This window comes from Trichosurus vulpecula, chromosome 7 (assembly GCF_011100635.1).
Source record: "Trichosurus vulpecula isolate mTriVul1 chromosome 7, mTriVul1.pri, whole genome shotgun sequence".
Taxonomy (NCBI): Eukaryota; Metazoa; Chordata; class Mammalia; order Diprotodontia; family Phalangeridae; genus Trichosurus; species Trichosurus vulpecula.
Genome location: NC_050579.1, coordinates 145,158,508 through 145,177,279, shown reverse-complemented (window position 1 = coordinate 145,177,279; position 18,772 = coordinate 145,158,508). Strand labels below are relative to the sequence as shown.

At 38.2% G+C, this 18,772-nt stretch overlaps 1 protein-coding gene across 1 annotated transcript in view; it reads right to left on the bottom strand.

Moving 5' to 3' along the window:
* The window catches only part of MAN1A1 (mannosidase alpha class 1A member 1), a 180,552-nt gene extending 162,718 nt beyond the window's left edge, over positions 1-17,834 (bottom strand). The window contains exons 1-2 of the mRNA XM_036769288.1: positions 17,564-17,834; positions 16,481-17,386 (exon numbers count right to left, since the gene is read on the bottom strand). Of these exons, the coding sequence (XP_036625183.1) occupies positions 16,481-17,101 (621 nt within the window). The 5' untranslated portion in view covers positions 17,102-17,386; positions 17,564-17,834. The remainder of the gene's footprint in view (positions 1-16,480; positions 17,387-17,563) is intronic.
* Positions 17,835-18,772: the final 938 nt, after the last annotated feature.

Genomic DNA, 18,772 nt, shown 5'->3' with positions numbered 1-18,772 from the left:
GTACTTTGAATACACAGGTAGCATACAAATGAACCTTCATCATTGTGCCAACTCCCTCATGTGCTCCAAATAGCAACCCTGGCCTTAGAGCTCTCTCTCCGTCCCCAGAGTCCCTTGGCTCCCTACTAGCAGTCTCTCTTTTGAGGGTTCTCAGTCTAAAGGAGACAAGGTTAAGCTAAGGTTCTTGAAGCTTGAAGAGAAAGAAGGTAGGGGCTGGAGGAAAGTAACCAGATCAGAGTAGAATATCCTGTGACTATAAAATAAGAATATCAGGTTTTTGTGTGACTAGTACACCATCTGAAAGAAATTCCAGAAGAGGAATTTCGGAATATTTTGAACAAATATGTAAGGGCATCTTGCCAAGGGTATCATTTTGATGGACAGCACTAATTTGAAAGTATAACAAGGGCAACAGAGAATGTCAAATCAATATAAAATGTTATTTAATATAACAACATTCATTTATACAAAGTCTGTATAAACATATACATAAGTGTGTTTACAAAAATCAGTCACTTAGTCACATGGTTTATTCTGTCCTTTAAAATTACTGATAAAAGAAAAAGAATAGTATTCTAGAGATGGCTACAGACCACTATTATAGAGTTCAAAATACAAGACTTATTGGAGAAGATGGAAAGACTTTTGATCTTGTGGATTTAGGTTCAAATTGTGCTGTGTCTTCAGAGTTTGAATACCATTTAGTTTTGAGTTTTGAGGCATTTTCACATTGTTAAGCAATAAGACAGCAGAGGAATTGAGGCATGAGAAATTTAGTGCAAATATGGTGGAGCCATGCATTTTAAAAATAGGTATGTTTTGCATAACATCAAGATGCAAGGTAGTTACTAGTGCTGATTACATGGAAGCTCAAGAAAGCAGAAAGACTATTAAAAAGTCAGCAAGATAAACATGATCTCTAAAGCTTTTGCTAACTAAAGGAATATTTTCAATGAGAGAAGGGCAGCAAAAGAAATATTCCAAATAAGTTTCTCAAAAAGCTATCAAATGTCCTATATTCCCCAAAGTTTCTTCTGATTGGGCAAGTATTCCCAAAGAAACTCTTTGGAATTCCATACCACTTTGAAGTGTGGTATCCTTCACCTTCCAATTTGTTACAATAAAAATGAACAGAATGACAAAGTAATACTTTATGTTGTTATCTTCTTGCATTACTCAATATCTTTACAGATAAATAAAGATAAATGCACTTTGGAAAGCTCTATATTAAATAGCTATATCATTTTTAATTGATTAAATGTTTGTGTTTATTTGTATCATTAAATGTTTTATATCCAGCATCATTTACATTAGTTAAATGTTTGATTATCACACTTTCCATTATGACACTTTCTTTGGCAAATCAAGTTTGGCTTACTTATCTTTTGGTCTCTTTTCCCAGCAATCTAATCTGGTGTAAGGATTTCACATCAGTGTGAAATCCTAATGATACTCATGTGGATATACTTCTAATTTAAATAACCTATAACTGTGAAATATGGCAAAAATGTTGCTTTAGGTTTCTTCTGAATGCAAAAGGGGTTGCATTCCTAAAAGGTGATGGGAGAAGTGAGTAAAGATGAAGCTAAAAAAGATAATACCCTTTATAAATATTCTTCCCTTTCCTCCCATTTTTAAGAAAAATCAAGATATATTTTTTCCCATGCCTCAAATTTTTGATGTTACTTACGGCTGAAGAATACTATGATCATAGATTTAGAGCTAGAAGAGATATCAGAAGTCATCTAGTCAAACACACTCATTTTACAGATAAGGAAAGGAAGAGGCCAAATGACTCGCCAAAAGTATTAGACATAGGATTAGAAACCAGGTCCTCTGGTGGGAGGGCAGCCAGGTGGTGCAGTGGATAGATTACTAGGCCTGGTGTCAGGAAAACTCATCTCTCTGAGTTAAAATCCAGCCTCAGACACGTAATACCTTTGTGACCCCGGGTAAGTCCCTTAACCCTGTTTGCCTCCTTTTCCTCATCTATAAAATGAACTGGGGAAGGAAACAGCAAACCACTCCAGTATCTTTGCCAAGAAAATACCAAATGGTTTTATGAGGAGTCAGACATGACTGAAACAACTGAACAACCACCACCTCTGATGGAAAAGTCAGTTCTTTTTCCATTATACCATGATGATTCCATTTCTTAACAAAGATGATCTTAGGTTTTAATACAGGCTTTGATCTACTTCCCTTCTCATTTATCCTTTTACTGTGGATTTGGAATGAAAAAGATTATTTTAGGCATTCTTAATCTGAGGTCTCTAATCTTAAGGCTTTTTAAATAAATGTTTTGATATTTGTATTTCAATAGACTTGGTGTCCTTTGTAATCCTTTGTATTTTATTTTATGCATTTAAAAACATTAGTGTAAGAAGCACCGCATAAGTTTCAAAAGTGCCAAAGGAGTACATGGAATGAAAAAAATTTAAAAACTCCTGGATTAGAATGATGATGGGGGAGCAATCAAGGACAAAATGCCTCATCGATTATTGAAGACTGCCAAAGTACAAAGGAGAGTGAATATCTAGATGTTAACATAATTCAACACATTAGAAAGAAAATACTAGCTAAAAGATTATATGAATCAATTCTAAAATTCTGCTTTCTGCTCAAATGTAAAACAAGATCATTTTTAAAAAGAGCAGTAGTTGGTGTGCCTGTTTTGTGAGACAAAAAAAAAAAGGAATTCTTACTTTATTAGGGAAAAGAATTAAGAAGCTCAGATTTAGTTGAGAGGCTTAGCCTGATATGTTAAGTACTTCCTTTTATTTGTCCTAAACTTGTATGCTTAAGGCATCAAGATAGTTCCAGCACAATAATTCATAGCTTAGTAGAACTATTGGAAACAGAACTTGATGCTTTAAACACACAGGCTTAGGAAAAAGTAAAAGGATTTTATATATCAGGTTAAACTTTTGGAAGTTGCCGCCTTAAGGACAAACATAGTAAACTGTAGAGCGTGCTGGATCAAGAGGGGAGGAAAGAATTGGACATTTATTAAACAACTACTTTGTGCAAGGCACCGTGCTAAATTCGTTTTTATAAATATTTTCTTAATCCTTAATCCTCATAATAACCCTGGGAGGTAGATGCTGCTCCATTTTACAAGTGGGGAAATGGAGGCAAACAAAGGTTAAATGACTTGCTCAGAGTCACACAGCTAGTATCTGTGGCCAGATGTGAACTCAGGTCTTCCTCAATCTCAGTGCAAAGCTCTATCCACTTTGCCACGTGCGATCAAATCCTATCTCTTACAAGTTACTACCTATAAGACTTTGGACAAGTCACAACTTCAGTTTTCTCACCTAAAAATTAGGGAATTTTAACCAGTTGACCTTGAGGCCACTTTCAACTCTAAGCCTATGATCTTTTCAGTCCTGATTCCCTATTCAGAAACCAAGGAAAAGTAAAGAATGAAAAGGACAATTGCTGCCTCAACACTAGCAGACAAAAATGGAAGCAGATCCATTTGCTGTGACTGGCTAATGACAATGATGGGAGCATCAACAGGTTAATGGATAAATTTCTTTAAAAAAATTTTTGAAGTCATTTAACAAAGGAAGGGAATCTGTTGCTGAAAAAAATCAGAAAGTGTTACAGTTATGTTTAAAGAAACATGATCTCTAATATGCCTAATGCTTTTTGTGCCACCTTTTAATTTTTTCTGAAGACAGTGCACTTGATAGTGACATTGATAAGCAAAGCGGTCTGACCTTGAAGGTACAGCAATAATCTCCTTCCTTTGCTGGTCTGACTTACCACCTTCATATCATGTCTTGAAGAACTGGCAATACTAGTGATAGAAATGACTAGGAATCATCTAGATCATATTTTTCAAGTTACCTTAGAGGAATTCTGCTCAGCAATCATGTAAATAACCAATATCCTACCCCTCTGGAAGCCTGTAAGAGTGTGAGTGTGAGTGTGAGTGTGTGTGTGTGTGTGTGTGTGTGTTTGTGTGTGTCTTGTGCCAAGTAGGTCCAAGAAAATTAACTTCCTGAATCCAATAGACATCTGGAATTTATGTCCAAGAGTCTTCTAACAGAAGATAGATAGCTCAGACGTAGCCAGCCTGAGAGTAATTATAGTCAACTCTTCATTACTCAGAAGCTCATAATCTAATTTATGAGTTATCTATAATCCTTACTTCCCTTGTTACCTTTCTGCTGCTTTCCTTGTAGATATTAACACGTGTATGTGCTAGCAGGTAAAAGAAAAATGTCAAAAAAGACTTTTTTTTAAAGCTATATAAAAGGAAGCAAAAACTAGGGCCTAAAATATGAGTTGGCTATGAGTAACTATCTTTAAGTAGAAATTACCCATTTCCTTTGCAAACAGTAATACATAAGTCCAGAAGACTTTCTAGTAAGGAATCTCATAATCTATATTAGGCTGACATCACTCTGCAATATCATGGGTCACCAAATTCTTTTAAGTAGTTCTGAATAGTTTTTAATCTCATTTACCTTAGGAAGAGCAGGAGTGCAATTCTCCAAATGACAGGTGGGTGGAGAACTGTAACCACAGTAGCAAAAAGCAGACTTAGTCACACAGCTGTACTAAACAGGATAATATTAAGGAAGCATTAACAAGATACAGAAAACACTAAGAAAATCCTTGAATTTGAAATTAGATTTACATCTCTGCAACTTACTATATTATACACTATGCTTTGCTGTGGATTAGTGCCAGATCCCAAGTCCAGAAAAACTTTTTTTGTGTGTATGTTTGTTCTCGTGGTTCAATGCATGTTAGAGCTTCAGAGACTTTAAAAATCAGAAACTTCCTTTGAATTGACTGTTTTTGACAGTAAGAAGAAAAAAAAAATGTCAAATTTTACAAGCTAAAATTAAAAAAAGTTAACTTCAGAGTAGCAGTAGATTTCCCCACAGGAGAGAGAAAAAAACACCAAAATCCTCCCACAATCACTTAATAAGCCAAAGGAGGAACAAATTCTACTTTTGATTAGGAAACACTTTGAAAGTTTCTTTCAGAGATTCTATTGTCTCCCCCCTCAATTAATTAAGCTTACTCACCAAGCCTAATCAGAGTTACAGGTCTAAAACATTTTATGTTAATTAATGTTCTCAGTTTTCAAGAATTTTTGGTTTTAAATCTAATCTGCAAAGAATTTTTATAAAAACTTGGTATTACCAATTAAGAGACATATACCTTTGAAATTCAATATTATAGGAAGTGGAAATTTAAATATCATTGCTCCATTTAAGATTAATGCAGATAAAATATTCTTCAGGTATTCTGACCATCAAAAAGTGAAACATTTTGACACTAGAAACAAAATTATCAGACATTTATGCAGTATTTCATTTTTAAATCTGTATATCCAGGCATAAACTAAATTGCTTACAAGAAATACTAAGAACAAATGTAACATGAATTACGGACAAATTTTAAACTCAATTTTCTAGTTCTCTCCAATTATATTTTGAAATGTGCAGTGAATCTCATATGGAAACCGTTCAAATCTGCAGCCTTTTTATTAATTGTCAGAACATGACGTGTGGAGTGATATCTCAGCTTGATCTTGGAATAAAAGCAGCACATGATGGTAACCAGACTAGCTTTATAAATCTGACTAATACATTTTAGCTTCACTTTCTCACACCTATGGTTAGTATTTCCTCCTTCCCCTCTATGTTCTCCAGAACTCCTTTTCTTCAAAGCCTCCTGGACAAAAGAGCACCTTCAGACTAATGATTAATATTATAAGATCAGCATTAAGTAGTACATGGCAAGAATAATCAGAAACTTTTCTGAATACCCACTTCTATACTACACTTCTTAGAGGGTTGAGTATCCCTTGTGTAGGAATTGTTACAAAAAGGCAGAAGGACTCTTCTATTCCCTTAATAGGAGAAGCAGGGATAGTAGCAAAAGTAATAGGAAGGAAATGATACAGTGGGAAACGTGAGCCAGAAGGGTAGGACAGTAACTAAATAAGCCAAGTCTCCCTTTCCTTACCCAAGAACAACCTTGTTTGAGCCTACTTGGTTTCCAATTCTCCTCTTCAGCAAAATTCCTTCCTCGTTAATCCTATCTCTATCCAGACTCTTATTCTTAATAGCTAAACTATCTCATGAGTAAGTAGCTTACTGAAATGGTAATGAGTAAGTTGATTGTTCTCAGAAGTATTCTGAAATTTATTTTGGTTTTAATTGATTAAGTAACATTTATATATTGAGCACCAACCATAGTACTAGGTTCTCTTTGTTGTTCAGCTGTTTCAGCCATTTTGACTATTACCCTATTTGGAGTTTTCTTGGTAAAGATACTGGAGTGGTTTGCCATTTCCTTCTCCAGCTCATTTTACAAATAAGGAAACTAAGGAAAACAGGCTTAAGTGACTTCCCCAGAGTCACACAGCTAGTCAGTGTCTGAAGCTGGATTTGAACTCAGGAAGATTAATCTTCCTGACTCCAGGCCCAGAACTTTATCTACTTCACCACCTAGCTGCCCTGGGTTCTCTGGGGGGTTGTTAATAGTTGGCCGAGAGAAGATAAATGCAGCTTATAAGATATATATAAATATAAACAAAATGAAGAAATATGTTTTTTAAAGGACTAACACATGGGATAAACAGTGATACTGGATTTCAGGATTTATAAGTCTCTAAGAGTTGGTAACATCAAGAAAAGTGTCATGAGAAGAGGTAGCATATGGTGTGGGCCTTAAAAGATGGACAAAATTTGACTAGGTGAACAGGAAGGTATTCTAGGTACAGGCACACAACAGACATGGGAGTGGAGACTAATGTGAGCAAAATAAAAGCTCAAAATACAAATGGAAGGGACAATGAAGAGGCCCATTTCACTAAAATAGAGTGGGGAAACAGTGGGAGATAACTCGACTAAATGTTTTGACATCTAGATTGTGAAGGGCCTTTAATGAAAAGCTGAGGAGTTTGAACCTTATTCTATAAGCACTAGATCATGATTGAAGGTCATAGGGTGGTTGAATGACCTAAGGAAAATGATATTTCAGGAAAATTAACTCGGTATCCATGTACCAAATAAAATCAAGCAGATAGCAAAAAAACTATCTGTAGGGTTTTTATTTTTAAACACTGTAAAAGGTTGAACATTCTTGACATTGTTCATGGAAGATAACACTTCTGTGAAATCTAGCATTAAAGTGCGAGTCAGAAGACCAAGTTCCTTCTTCTAGTTTAAGATAATACAATATTCTACAAAGGAAATTATTTTTAGCCTCTGTATACGCCAATGGAAAATAATATGCCATGTGCATTTATCCGCTTCATAGAGATTTGATAAGAATTATAATGGCTATGAAATTTTATCTTTTCTGAAAGTTCTAAAAGAGTCAGATTCTATAAGTTCCCCATTGCCAAAATGTCAATATAACAGTAAGCATGACAAATATTGACAAATGCATTCCACAACACCATAGCCACATCACAGACTAAAGGGATTTATTTATGCACTAATTCTAGAGTAACGAAAATAATACATTGATTCTAACATAACTAGGCAGAACAGAACCATAATAGATCCAAAAACATCTTCCAATATAATAACCTTAGAAAATGATACACTTATTTCACCGATGTAGCCATTGCTCAAAACTTTTGTGCATACCCTCTTTGAAGTTACTTTTAGAGTTACTCTTACAAGTGACATGTCCCATCATGTAAACACTCATCATTTTTGACCAAAGATGATATTGTCCCACTTGAATACACATCCTATTCACCAAATCTGGCTCTGAAGGACTTTTGATATTTCAAAATATCCACCTTCAAAAGATGAAGATTTGCATGATTGAGTTTTTTTTTTAAAAGACTACAGGCTTTAAGGTAGATGATATTTTTTCATCAAACATGATGAAAATCAGCGTTGTAAGAAAATGACTTTCATTTTTTAATCTATAATCTGCAATAATCTGCTTTATAAGCCCATCCACCTTCAATAGCACAAGGCTTCTTCAACTTTTTTGTGTCATAGATTCCCTTGGCATTCCGGTGAAGCCTATGGATTCCCCACAATAATGTTTAAATGCAATACACACTTACACATACATATATTGAGGGTACGATTACAAAGGAAACCAAAGGTAAGTGAACAATTAAGATATAACATTTTTTCTCATTCAAGTTCGCAGACCTTCCCTGAAATCTATTTGAAGATATCAGATTAAAAATCCCTGCCATGATTTAAATCACCATATTTGAATCCTAGACTTCCCTTTTTTTGCTACAAAACTGCAAGGAGGAAATTCCATGAAGGTATTCAGCACCGGAGGCATCCCTTGAATAAAAGACTTCATTGCAGGACATTTATTGTTGAACAAATGTTTTATTATTATTTGTAAAATTCATTCAACAAATATGAAGTAAATCCTGTTACAAGGTACTGTGCTAGGCACAATGGGAGATGCAATAAGAAGCCCATCCCTATCCTTTACCACCATACATCACAGCCTATCAAAGACAACGAGTAGATAGAAAACATAAGAAATTATTTTAGAAACTAGAGATCAAGAGAAGTGGTTCTTGTTTACCACAATTTTATTACTTATTAAATATTTAGCAAATAATATTTATTCTTTGACTTGCTATAGTTCCTTTTAACAAGAGCCAATAAATCACCTGCATTGTAAGTACAAATTACTTTAATTTTTGAGGTCTTTATGGAACATTAAAAGATTAAGTAATCACTAGGAAGATTAAATAATTAAGAGTAACAAAAGATGCTTCAATAATTCATTAAGTATATGCCAATTATAAGGTGAAGGCGATTATATATAGAGCTGGCCACAAAGACCTTGGTTCAAGTTCTGTCTCTGACATATACCTGCTGCATGATTTCTGGGTAAGTCAATTAACCTTTCTGTGCCATAGGAAGAAGAGGTGCTGATCTATTGTTGGTAAAGGAAGTTTTCTCACTTGAGAGTTCCCTATACTTCAAAGATCTAGTCCCCTATGTCAATTATAAAATACCCCTTTCAATATGTGTAGTAGTAAAAATATATCTTTACACATACCCTGCAAAATTTACTGACCCAAGCTAACAAATCTATTAAGAATAAAATACAAAAGTATTTCTAATTATGAGATTACTAGATATGAGTTTACTAGATACAGTGTTGAACCTGGCTACTTGGCTAATAAAATACCACACCTTAAAAATTACTATCACCTCAAAGCACCATTTATAAAAACAATATATCAACTTTTATCAACAGTTATTTATCATCATAAGGCAGTCTTTGAAGCCAAATTTAAATAGTGCTGGCATTTGGCAGACTTTAACAAACTAACCAAGGTCAAAGTATAAATACATTTTGAAATGTGCAGCCATGTACTGTCTTAAGCAGCATGAATGAAAAAACTTGCTTTAAAAAAAGAGTTGCAGAAAATCCTAACTTCATAGATGAAAGCCAAGATCTTTTTCTTCCTTCATGTTAACAAAACAAAAATCTTCCTAGATAGCTAATATCTCAGTAAATCCCAATTTCTAACATTAAAGAATGTTGTTATTCATTGTATTGGTCTCAGCCTTCAAACATGAAGAAAATCATCTTTGCAGTGAAATGTCCATTCTCTTCTAAGTAAATTTTCTCTGGTGCTCATCTGTTTTACAGATTTGCACTTTCTAGCCCTACTTAACTTATCCTTTTTGAATCCTATTCTATTTTACTTTTTCCACACCCAGAACTACAATCTAAAGTGTTTACAGGGCAATTTTACATAGAATCTACATTGTCTTCAGGAATATCAGAATAGACCAAAATCTGTGGCCATTTTGACTATAATGCAATCTTCTCTTACAAACTTCAACTCTAACATAGGCTGCAGATTGAGTTCTGGCTAGCAAACTGTTGTAATTATTGTAATTTTTGCTAACATGAAAGTAACTATTTTATCCAGTTTTATTTTCCTAGCCTTTTTGGTAGGCCTCCAGGCAGGGGTTATTTCAGATTAAAATGTTCTTTGATCAATCTTTGTCCAAATTTTTTTTAAAGATTTAAAAAAAAAAAGCTTAATAAGCTATTTTAGCTAAACAAACAAACAAACAAACAAACAAAAAACCTTTCAAGCCTGGTTAGTCAACTTGAGAACAGTCACTACCATGGTAAATGGATGTGCTCAGCAGAATGGTATATTTAACGTAAAAACATATTTATAACAGAAAAAAAAAGGATTGAACTTTTTGCCAGAGCACTGAAGGCATTATGAGTATGGATGAGTTGAAAGTATATCTAGTAGTATAATTCTAAAGATACTTTATATCCTCTAGGAAAAAGTTAGCTACTTGTACAATAATACCCCTGAGATTGAGTCATTATGAATATGAGGCTATACTCCTTTAAACATCAAAATTTTTAAAACTAAACATTCTGGAAAGAGTTGTCATTATTTTGGACGACTACTGTATAGTGCTTTAATACAGTGATGCCCTTAAGGTCTATTAAGATGGGTAGGACTGTTCGACTTCCTACACTGCCCTCAGGCTGCATGGCTTTTTGATTCCTGGTATCTGCTTTTTGAAGTTTTTTCCTGTTTCCTCCCTTGGTGTTAAGCTGTCAGCTATTACTTTTTACTACTTTCATTATGCCTACTTATATCAATCCTAAAGGCTCAGAAACCAGATAAGTAACTTTGTTAGCAGAGTGTGTTCAATAAGAATAAATAAGTTGTAAATGACTCTTCTTTTTAAGAGATCCATGAGCTTTAGCTCTATAGATTATGAAAACTCTTTTGGTTGATAAGGATCTCCCTCCCATCCCCCTTTTTAAAAGTTTACTTCCTAGTTCTTGGTTGCATTCTATATGAGTGACTTGCCAGAGAGTAAATAAGTTCAAGACAGATAAGGTATTAGTATAATCAGATAACAAAAAAAGGAACAAAGCGGAGTAACTGGAAAAATGTTTGAATTACATGTACACCAACCTAAGATTTAGGCAGGAATAAAATAGACAATCACGAGAACATAGCTGGAAAGGACTTCAGAGGACATCTGGTCCAACTCCCTCATTTTATCATTGAGGTAACTAAGACTTACTGAGTTTAAATGACTTAACCCAACAAGAAAGCAAAGTCTATAAATAAAAATGTGGTCTTCTTTTCCAGGAAAATTTGATTCAAAAAGTAATATGCTATTGCTGCATCACTGTATAGCCTATATAAAAGGCATTGGCACAAGCAGTCCCCAATTTTTACTTGCCTCTTTTTAGGCTGCCTTTATGAACTAATCATCTGTCAACATGCATATGACATCCAACCCCAAACACCACGCCCTGCCAGTCACAGTACAGTTGTATCTTTTACAGCTTCATAAACCACCTTTTGAGGGTCATTCTTTTGTGGTTGCCTTCCCCCAGCAAGGTTGGTCTTAGTATTATGGGAGAATGGAGGAAGATAAAGGAAAAGACAGGAAGCCTACTTTCAAGCCTAGCTTGAAACCTTCACAATGGCTATGGAAAGACTGAATGTTCCTGCCTGTTTACTGGGTAATTCATGAAGAAAATATCTAGCTCTTCCAAACAGTTTAAGAGATGTGGACCATCCAAATGATCCCCCTTAAACCTTGTGAATCTTCTGGAAGTCAAATAAGTGAAGTAAATATTTAGCCCTTCTCTATCATTCTAATCCAATGTTTCATGGAAGTGATCCTGGGTTCTTGAAAGCCATGCTAACCACACAGTGGTGTAAAGAGCCAACTGGCTTCTCTTCTATTCCTAAAGTACAAATGGTGTAATTTCTCCTCTCCCTAATTTATTTAGGATGGGAAATGAGAGACTCTTCTGTAAATGAATCAAGTCCTGGACTTTTAAGCACATTTGAGTACTCATAGATTGGTTTATATTAACTCTACCAAATCAAAAAATTGCCCTTCCCTAATAATATACATCCAAGTTTAAAAAATATATATACATTAATACTGTTGAACGGCACTACTGTAAATGTGCCAGTGTAACTCTGTTCTATCTTCGTAATAAAATGGGAGCCATCCATACAAATTGGCAGGTGGTCTTTACCCATGGGCTTTTTTCCTGTACTCAAGTCAGTGTCATATTGCTTAGAGCAGGGGTGGGGAACCTGCAGCCTCAAGGACACATGCAGCCCCCTAGGTCCTCAAGTGCAGTCCTTTGACTGAATCCAACCATTTGGGCTACATTTGGGGACCTGAAGGCCATAGGTTCCCCACACCCGACTTAGAGTTCAGAAAGCCATGGCTGGTGTGGCACGCAAAGGATTATAGTTCTAGAGTTGGAAGGAATCTCAATGTCCATTCAATCCAATCCCCTCCCATTTTACAGATGAGGAAACAAGAGATCTAGGGAGGCTAAGTGATTTGCTTAAGGTCACACAGATACTAAGTATCAGAGGCGGGACCTGAAACCAGGTTTTCTAACTACAAGGCCATGCTTTTTTATTTGTTTTTAAACAGTACTACATTGCAATTCCACTGAATAACAAAATTTTAATTTTCACAAGTGCTTTAACATGACATGCAAAATATGTGCCACCTTTACTTAAGTTTCTCATAACTATTTAGTCTACTTTCTTCCCAACCCCCAAATATAAGTTCCCGGAACACGGAGGCCTCTTTCATTTTAGACTTCCTGTCTCTGTCATTTAACATAGTGTTTGCATATAATATATCACTCAAATGATCCTATTGTTGAACTTCTAATTATTAAACTTAAATTAGAGTAACATTTTAAAATTTAAGTACTTGGACACAAATCCCTCCTCTAGGGAAGTTCTATAGATTGTAAAGTCTGGCATCATTCAGAGAAAGTGGGTTTATTTCCAAGTGGAATATTGCATGTTTCAAGAAGGTAACAATAAAATGCTGCAACACAGCAGTTACTAGCTCCTCTTGAGTTAGATCTTCATTCTCTATGACTCTCCATTTTGCTAGAAGCAGCTTTCAGGGATTAGTAGTCATACTCATTTTCAAATAGGGCAGAAACATGAGTTTTAACTCAGATACTGTGTTACAGTGGAAAGAGTGCTGATTAAAAGCCAGGGAACCAGAGTTTGAATCCTGGTTCTGCTATTTACTACTTGTGTGATCTTGGGCAAGTCATAAGGGATGTTGAACTAGTTGACTACCATGTGCCCTGTTCAATTATAAATTAAATGACATAATATTTGTAAAGCACTTTGCAAAGTGCCTGACACATAGTAGGTTCTATATAAATGCTTGTTCCCTTCATCTACATACTGTCTAACCTAGATCTATGGTGTTAAGATTTAACTTCTATGATTAACTGATCATCCTGTTTTGATCCTAAAAAAATACAACTTGAAAAAAAAAGATCATTAAAAAATTGAAAAAATCAAACTAATATATATTATATGCAAATTAAGGAACATTCCCATAGAGTGAATTGATCTTATGCCCTAACAAAATTCTAAATCTTGAAATCAAATTCTTAATCCTCCTTTGAAATAATCTTCAAGTTTTATAGCTATTTAGTTGTCATGTCATTAACAGTTCATCATCAAAACCATTTTGATGTAACCCTTATTGGTGGATGGTGCTGTGCTAGGCAGTATATAAAACAAGTTAAATAGAAAGCCTTCTAAGAGATGACAGCCTTTTAAAACTGAGTACTAGTAATAAAACTATGTTACTAGCATAAAGTATCACTGCCTGCTTTTATATTTAATTTATTAACAGTTAAATATGTGCATCTTGGCTAGAAGACCAAAAGCTTCAAATCAGTCCTACCTTTATATACTTTAAAAGGGAGCATTCCTTCATCTAAAGGCTTCTCACCATCAACAAATAACTAACTCCATTGAGGGCACAGACATGAACTTGTTTATGTCTCATACATAATCTAAGATGCTGGGCACAGAGTGCTGGAAAATGCAGAAAGGATGAAGAGAAAAGTCAAAGCAGAGATTCATTAGTTCTATGTCAAAGTGTCAGTAAGAGTAGCAGAAACAGAACACAAGTTTGAAAGGTTTAAGTTTAATCATCTAACCAGAAAAGCCAAATTTTTCTTTCTTTTTTTTTTTTACACACACTATTGGTTTCAACCTAACATTGCATTTTTGGTTTGCCAAGAAATACTCTACCCTTGGACTTCTGGCTGAACAAGATTAGTGGGGGTGCCAAGATCTAGTTCTTGATACTAGTCTCTGACTACATATTGAAGACCTTTTGCTTAGTCCTATAAATTATTTCACAACATGAAATGAGATTAAAATAAAGTTCCACAATTTATTCAGAAATGGTATGTAAGCACTAAAAAGCATGTAGGCACTGAAGTGTTAAGGGAATAACTATTCTGATCCATTTCAAGAGAAATTCTCTTTTTAGGGCTAATTAGGACCTTATGATTGAAGAAAATAAAAACAGAAATCCAACTGAGCAAGGAAGAACATGTATAACTTTCAATATGATCCAGTGAAGCTGTACCTGGCTCTAACCCATTTTTTTCCTGCTCTAACAACACCTTTTCAGTAACAATGAATAGCTATTATTGACATTTAAATATCTATAAGCACATGACTGCTGACAGCACTATTGTAGCCTTCACCAACTGGAAGCTTACATTCTAAAGAGATACAACCCACATGTATCTTCAAACTTATGATCATGTAATACACACACATACACACATCATATATATGTATACACATATATACATATATACAATTTTGTAGATAATTTCAGCTTTGTTTTTATTTGTTATTATGAGGTTTTTTTTCTTCACTTTTTTTTTTTACAAGATCGAATAAGATTCTATGGAGGAGGATAGCTGCAAGAGTTTTTTTTTGGGAAATGGTTGAATTCACTCTTCCTAGGTGCATCATCCTTCATGGTTAGGATAGTAAATAAGCATCACATTGGGTAAACGGTCAGTAAGATCTAGGAGGAGAGTGAGTGTACAGTATTCTAAGAAAATACAGTCTATAATAAGCCAAAAGAAGCCAAGAGCAGGTTTACTTGACTTACCAACAGTTTTAATAAAATTCATCTATTATAATGCTGTGGAAGTAAATCACATGAGAAATGGACTTATTGTAGCTGTAGGATGGAGGCAGCTCAGTCAGATACCTCACCTCTTTTATCACCTCCTCAAACTCAGTTTTGACTCCCTGTGGAAAAATATTTCTCTCTCTCTCTCTTTTAACTTTTCTTATTATGCTTGAGTGGATTTTTATGGAAACCCTCCTTTCTCCCTCCCATACTTCCACTTTAGATGTCTTTAAGAAAATAAATCTTTGGAAATAATTAGAATTAAAGCTTTGATGCTATTTTTAAAGCACTCTGATTCTCCAAAAAGAGGGGGAAGGGCAGGAAGCTAAAATTCATTTAGCCTGGGGAAGTTAAGAACTGTACTGCAAAAGTACACCTTTGAAGAGGGTAAGCCAAGTAGAAGACATTGAAAAGGTGCCACCACATAATAGAAAGTACTACTGGGATTCACACATAGATTCTAGGACTGAGTCTGTCCTCAATTTACTATTCTAAGTTTGGGTAATAATGTCTCTGGGCCTCAGTTTTGTGATTTGTAAAATGAAGCAGTCTAACTGGATTTTAGGATTTAGAGCTGGAAGGGACCTTAGAAATGAATGAGCTCTAAGATTTGGATCAGCTGAAAAATTCTATTTTGGAGGAACATCACAGGAAAGAACCAGTAATAAAACATTTCTTTTGACCATGAACATCCACCTACCCTACAGCATTTCAGTTATTCAGTACAGAATTTACTAAAAAAAAAAATGTAAATGTAAAGGAATTTAGAAAATCCTCTTTATAAGAGAGATTCGACCTTGTATTGTTGTGGATGCAAACTTGTTGCATAATGCTTTGCTTCCACCCAGTAAGAATACATCAGAAACGTCAAAGGGTTCCAGGTCTGTATTTCTGTAAACATTCAAGTAATGAGTACACTGGCAATCTCTTCAAGTCTTGAAGTTGTACTTTCAGTTATATGTACAGGATGCCACCTGGAACGACACTGCCACATCACTGAAGGTTGCAGTGTTTGTCAGTTAGCTGTTGAAACATGAGGCTCCACTTGACAAACCCTTCAAGACTACAGCTAAGCTTATCTGGCTTGTTTTTGCACCTCCACTGTTTCTGGGGGAAAAAAATAACTTGTTCTCCCTTCAAGTCTATTTACTTTATAATAGCCTAAAGGAAGTTTACCTACTCATCTAGCCATGGTTTATTTTTATTTTTTGGTACCTTAGCTCATACTCCTCAGAGGACATAAAAGCTTAAATCTCAGATCTAAATTGGCCTGATTGTACCAAGTTTTCAGGTTACCAAACACTGAGCCATTTCCAGGAAATGGGAGAGTGGGAAGAACTGAATCTTCCCCCTCCCCAATAAGATTTAAGTCTTTAATTCTAGTTAAGATTTTGAAATCACTGCTTGTTTTCCCTTGGGGGAAAAATAACAGACTATCCAAGAACTGAATCTCCTTGGATGGCACCCCCCATCCAACCACTCACCTCTTTGATCTTTGCCCTCTTCTGACGGATTTCTGGGTCGGTGGGCTCCCGTCCTATAGCCCCGATAGAAGGGCGAAAGTCCAGGTGAGGCAGTCCACCAGCATTCCCTTTATTGAGCAGTTTGTCTTGGAGAACTTGCTCCTTCTCCTGGAGAATGTCCCTCTGAATTTCCTCCGGCAACTTCTGCAGCGTCTCTTTGGCCTCTCTCAAGGCTCGCTCGTGGTCTTCTCGAATCTTGGCCAAATTGTCCGCAGCAGCGGCCGCGGCGGCAGCAGCCGCTGCCCTCTCACCTTCGCTCCCCTCTTCTCCCTTCCCCATAGCATTGATGCTGCCCAAGCCAAGCCCCTGCTTGTGGTCGTTAGCTGGCTGGAGAGCCGAGTTGGAGTGGAAGAAGACCCCGCTGAGCAGCTTCGAAGAATCGGGCAAGAAGAAGATCGCCCCGAAGCAGAGCGTGATGAAGGCGCTGAACACCAGCAGCAAGACGAACTTCTCGGTCAGACGGAAAGCACCCGGCCCGGCTACCTTCCTGATGCCCAAGCCGCCACTACCAACGCCGCCCCCACCTCCCAGCCCGCCCCCGGGGGGGCTGCTGAACATGGGCAACAGGCCCCCCATCGGCATCACTCCGTGAGACCCTGGGGATGCTCGGTGGCCCTGATCTCCGCGGCGTGCAGCCCCAACTTCACCCCTCTGCAGCCCGGCTGTCAGGGGCTCAGGGTCCAAGTCCCGGGCATCCAGAGCCCAATAATCTTGCCGCTGGGCTGTCGATCCTCAACCGGGGGGGGGGGGGTGGGCAGAGTGAGGGAAACAACTTCCCCACCCCCTCTCTTCTTTCCGGAGGGGGTCTCCGAGGGAAGCTCTTATTGCCCACCCACACCACACAGGAGGCTCCTCCGATTGCAGCTGCTGCAAGGAGAGAAAGCAGAAAAGGAGAATTATTTGGATAAAGTTTCCGGTGGGTCCCCGCCCCACTGGGGCCCCCACCTCCTGGCAGGGCTCCGGGTGCCGCCCTCGCTGCCCCCTCCTTGGTGCCGAGGTGGAGTTTTTAGGTCCTACACCTTGGACTCGGTGTCCTGCACACACCTGGGTGGCAGCCTGGGCTGGGATGAGACCGGACACCTTCCCCCCACAGCAGGCACAGCCAACTCTAAAGCTTAGAGGGGCGCGGCCAAGGGCTAGTCAACTTCGGCCGCGCACCGTGCTCATCATTTCTGCTGCCCCCACAGCGGTGTCGGCGGCGGCTGCAGCTGCTGCTTTGGCTGTCCTGGCCGCCGCTCTCCTGGGCGGGCTGGCGGGCGCTCCTGCGAGCTGTATTGCACGCTAGCTATTCCAAGGCTGCCGGGTTTCCACTAAAGCAACTCCCGGGCTCAGGGCTATCGGAAATGAGGGCGGTGACGCTCTGCCAAGAGTGACAGCTCCTCCCGGCCAATCCCCGGCCGCCCGGGGCCCGGTGGAGGGCGCACGGACACAACGAAGGGAGGGGCAGGGCGGGGCTGGGCCACGGGAGGGAGACCCGCGCCAAGGTGGGAGGGGGCGAGGGGAAAGAGAGGCGGAGAATTTACGGGAAGCTTGGCCTCCTTGGGGCTGGAGGCTGGGGGTCTGCGGGGCGCGGCAGAGCCCCGGGGGGAGGGGAGAGAGAGCAGGAAACGCCGGCGACCTCGTGGCGGGAAGGGGGAAGATCTGGGGGCTCGAGGAGCTGGGCAGTGCAGGGCAGCGGGTAGGGAGTAGCTACGGTATGCAGAGGGAGCCCGGGAGAGAGCGCGTTTTGTTTATACAAAGTACTAGGCTTGGCCATCTGGTGACCCTGGAGGTTAAATAAGCGCCCAAGGCAAAGGGCAGGGAGCCCTAGGCGTGATGGGGCAGGAGTCAAGGTCCGGGTGAGATTTTTGCTGGCCTTGGCCCTGGGCAGTTCTTGCACTGTTTTTCCGCAAGTTCACCCTGCTGAGGGCCCCCGAGGGGATTGGGGACATACCATTTGGTGGCCTCTGAACGGAGTCTAGACGCCTGTGCCTAGGTTTGAGGAAGGGAGTTGTCCTGTGGGCAGTAAGGAAGTCAGTGTGCGAGAGGTGGTTCCTACTTTAATAATAATTCAAAGTTAGTTTCATCCGATTAATTTCCCTCTTGAAAAAGAAACACTGAGGAGGTCGAATAGAAGGTGCTTCGCTGCTAGATATACCCCTCCCCCTTCTTCCCCCCTCTCACCGCCCCCCCCCCCCCCGTAGAGTAATAGTTTAGTGTTTTTCTTTTCCTAGGAGTGTGAGTGCTCGAAGCTTATAAATTTCCTTGAGCTCT